This window comes from Megalops cyprinoides, chromosome 6 (genome assembly GCF_013368585.1).
Source record: "Megalops cyprinoides isolate fMegCyp1 chromosome 6, fMegCyp1.pri, whole genome shotgun sequence".
Classification (NCBI taxonomy): Eukaryota; Metazoa; Chordata; class Actinopteri; order Elopiformes; family Megalopidae; genus Megalops; species Megalops cyprinoides.
Genome location: NC_050588.1, coordinates 17,247,107 through 17,250,607, shown reverse-complemented (window position 1 = coordinate 17,250,607; position 3,501 = coordinate 17,247,107). Strand labels below are relative to the sequence as shown.

At 44.8% G+C, this 3,501-nt stretch overlaps 1 protein-coding gene across 1 annotated transcript; it reads left to right on the top strand.

Moving 5' to 3' along the window:
- Positions 1-515: 515 nt before the first annotated feature.
- LOC118778989 (parapinopsin-like) lies at positions 516-3,501 on the top strand. The gene is made up of 4 exons (XM_036530794.1): positions 516-846; positions 1,950-2,278; positions 2,921-3,163; positions 3,370-3,501. Exons 1-4 carry the CDS (start codon positions 516-518, stop codon positions 3,499-3,501), a joined length of 1,035 nt encoding a protein of 344 aa, XP_036386687.1.

Here is a 3,501-nt window from a genome sequence, read left to right as displayed (position 1 = left end):
TTAGATTTTCTGATTCCCTCTGGAAGATCCATTTGGCTACATGTACAGTGCTTTGTAGTAGTCTCGATTGTAAAGATGAGATATAACAAAGAAAATTTGATCGATTGAAGTTAATTGTCCCAAGGTCGCCGATGTCCGTTTAGATTGAAACTCGGTCGTTATTTTAAGATGCAATTCATTTTCAGCATTCCAGTGGGGGTATTTTGGAATTGCCTATGTGCTGCTTGTTTAACTCCAGAAAAACACCACTGGAAACTAACACGAGATACAGTGATCAACAGAAAAGCCATCAGCATCCACCTTGACACTCTTCAGGGTAATCTTTCCTCTAGAAACGGGATCTACAGCTTTACTTCGTGATTAGTGGAGCATAATCTTCAAGATGTCACGTTCCCTGTTTTTTAATCACTTGGGCAGGTTGTCAAGGTACTGAACTGCCATGACCCTTAGTATTTGTCTCGTTTTGAATTTGTGCATCCTTTCTACGCACTCGCTACCCCAAATCCGCAGGAAACATGGAGCACGCTGCTATTTTTGCTCATAACTCAACTTTTAAAGAAATAGTGAAAGAGTACGCCTTTCCCCCCAGCGTATACACAGCACTGTCCATCGTCATGGCTATATTCACATCCGCATCGATCATTCTTAATGGGACAGTGATCATAGTGACTCTCCGCCACAGGCAGCTGAGACAGCCTCTGAACTACGCCTTGGTGAACCTGGCTGCTGCCGATTTGGGCTCCACTCTCACAGGAGGATTACTGTCCGTGGTAACCAACGCCAAGGGGTACTTTTGGTTAGGCAGAAAGGCATGTGTGTTTGAGGGATTTTCGGTGGCATTCTTTGGTAAGTTCTTATTACTTTACATTCAATATACTAATACTACATTAGACTACATTAAACATTGAGAGGGGTTTAATGTTCCTATTCATGCAGAACATCGAATAGTGAAGTGCAGTGTAATGTAATAATGAAATAAATTAGGCTATTACTTCACTTAAGCATCAAGAGCCTGGCGGTCACTAAGAGTGTAATGTCCAGGTTTTTACTCACTGGGAGGAGAGGGGAGCAGAGATTGGATGAAGTCTTATTTACAGAGGGAGAATCACTTTATCTGGTCATACACACTGACTGCACTCAAAACCACTGTTTAAATTGCTTTAAAGTACTGTGGTATTGTCTGGTTCTTGCTGCCACCCTCATGCCCCGATCCCCACCCTTGACCGCGTTTGTCACACCAATACACCGAGAAACACCATAACATAAAAAAACGGATCTTATTTTGTAGCAACTGGAATGAGATTATTTTCTATGGTGGCAGTTTCTGGGATACCAGAAAGAAACGGAGTAAGCCGCTTTTGCCAGTTCACCTTTACCCGCCACCGAAATCCACTGAAGGGGTCACTACTGAAAGATGAATGTGGCTCAGTCAAAACATTAGGAATTGTGGCAGAGCATTAAGACCCGAATGCATGTGTGAAATAGCGAGCAGCAAAAAGATTTCACGCCGTATGATACACATTCATACTGCAGTGAACCTGTACCTGACACGCTCAATATCCTGAAGGCACAGTGTTCCTATAAAGTGTCAACGCCACAACAGATGCTATTGCAAATCATATACGAAGAGTCCTGTGCCTTCATCAATAAACGCATCATACACGACTTCAAGTAGCCTATGAAGTTTGGCAATTGTGCTTACTTTCAAGAGCACACAAGACGTCACTGAACTTCCAGCTGATGCACGGAAATATAGTGTAAATTATGTTCATAACCTACCACCTGGTTTCGTACCGAACCGTGTTCAAGTGTTTTCTTTAAATTATGCTTGTATGCGGAGAATCAACAATCTCTGACGTTTTTTAACTTCCAAAGGGGTCACATTTTGTCCGGTCTTTAAGATGTCGTACGGTCACGCAGCAAAACTAAAGCGAATCTGTGGTCCGCAGGAATCGCAGCTCTGTGCACGGTCGCAGTGATAGCTGTGGAACGCATGGTCGTGGTCTGCAAGCCGTTAGGCACCGTCATGTTCCAGACGAAGCACGGTGCCACAGGGCTGGCCATCGCGTGGGTCTGGTCCCTCGTGTGGAACACGCCGCCTCTGTTCGGTTGGGGGAGCTACCAGCTTGAGGGAGTGGGCACCTCCTGCGCCCCCGACTGGCACAGCAGGGACCCCGCCAACGTCTCCTACATACTGTGTTACTTCTTCCTGTGCTTTGCTGTGCCATTCGTCATTATAGTGGTTTGCTATTCCCGTTTGCTGTGGACTCTTAGACAGGTGGAGCACCCATTTATTTGTGTTTTTATTTTCAGGAAATACTGAAGATTTGTGTATGGTCTACCATTAACCACTTCTGCAGCTGTTTTTTTAATTTTAGTTTTAACTTAAAACGATACAGTGCACTCCGTTTTTTAAGTCTCGCATCTCTGCAGGTCAAGATGATTCTTACAAGTGATTGGTTTTTAATTGAGTTACGGATGGAAGGAATCCAGACACGGGTATATAACAAGAGCATTTAGTGAAACACATCCACACACTTAACAAAATACAAAAAAAATGTCAAAATAAAAATGCTAGGTGCTCCAGTAATTAGTGTAAGATAGCATCATATTCGAATGAGCCTATATTGATTTTTAAGCTGATTCCTTGATTTAAGTAAGAAAAGTTAAACAGCATTTATATATCAATTTTTCTGTCCCAGAGGACCATTCTATGTGGTAGATCCTTAAATCAGCATTTCATATATGTGGAGTGCACTGCAATCATTAAATAATCATTAAATAATTGAATGCCAGTATGGTAGATATGTGCATCCTGCAGTAAGAGCTGTAGTGTTAGATGCTATGGGCAGTGCTGGTGCTGTGTGAGCTGTAGCATTATATGATGGTATGTGCTTATAACTCATGTTACTTGTTTAAGGTGGCCCGGCTGGGCTTTGTGGAGGGTGGGGCAGCTGCCAAGGCGGAGGCCAGGGTGGGCCGCATGGTGGTGGTGATGGTGCTTGCCTTTCTCGTTGGCTGGATGCCGTACGCTTGCGTCTCTTTGGCAGTGATCATCGACCCTGAGTTGCACATCAACCCCATCATCGGCACTGTCCCAGTATACCTGGCAAAGAGCAGCACAGTGTACAATCCCCTCATATACATCTACATGAACAGACAGGTAAGACACAGTGATGTCATATATACATGTGTTACTGTGGCCTCTCTGTGTGTGACAGTGGTGTGGCTGCAGCCTCTGTATAGACATGGTTGCTGTCTCTTTGTGGATGACAGGGGTAAGCTTTGGTGTCAGAGGGTGAGCTGGGCATAGCCTCAGTATCTGTGGGAACTGGGCTCTCTAGGTGATGGGCGTGTCCCTGGTGTCAGTTTCAGGGCTACGCTGTGCCATTCCTGCTGTGTGGGAGGAATCCGCGGGCATTGGAGGAGGAGGGTTCAGAAGCCGACACCGTGGTTGCCACAATGAACGTCAAGAGCAGCGGCAAAGTGTCTCCTATGTGA

What these genes read in the sequence shown, in the direction of transcription:
- LOC118778989 (XM_036530794.1), top strand. Translation starts at nt 516, where the DNA reads ATGGAGCACGCTGCTATTTTTGCTCATAACTCAACTTTTAAAGAAATA. An exon ending in TGCTGTGGACTCTTAGACAG is followed by an intron (nt 2,279 to 2,920) that starts GTGGAGCACCCA and finishes TACTTGTTTAAG; the next exon opens with GTGGCCCGGCTGGGCTTTGT. An exon ending in ACATCTACATGAACAGACAG is followed by an intron (nt 3,164 to 3,369) that starts GTAAGACACAGT and finishes CCCTGGTGTCAG; the next exon opens with TTTCAGGGCTACGCTGTGCC.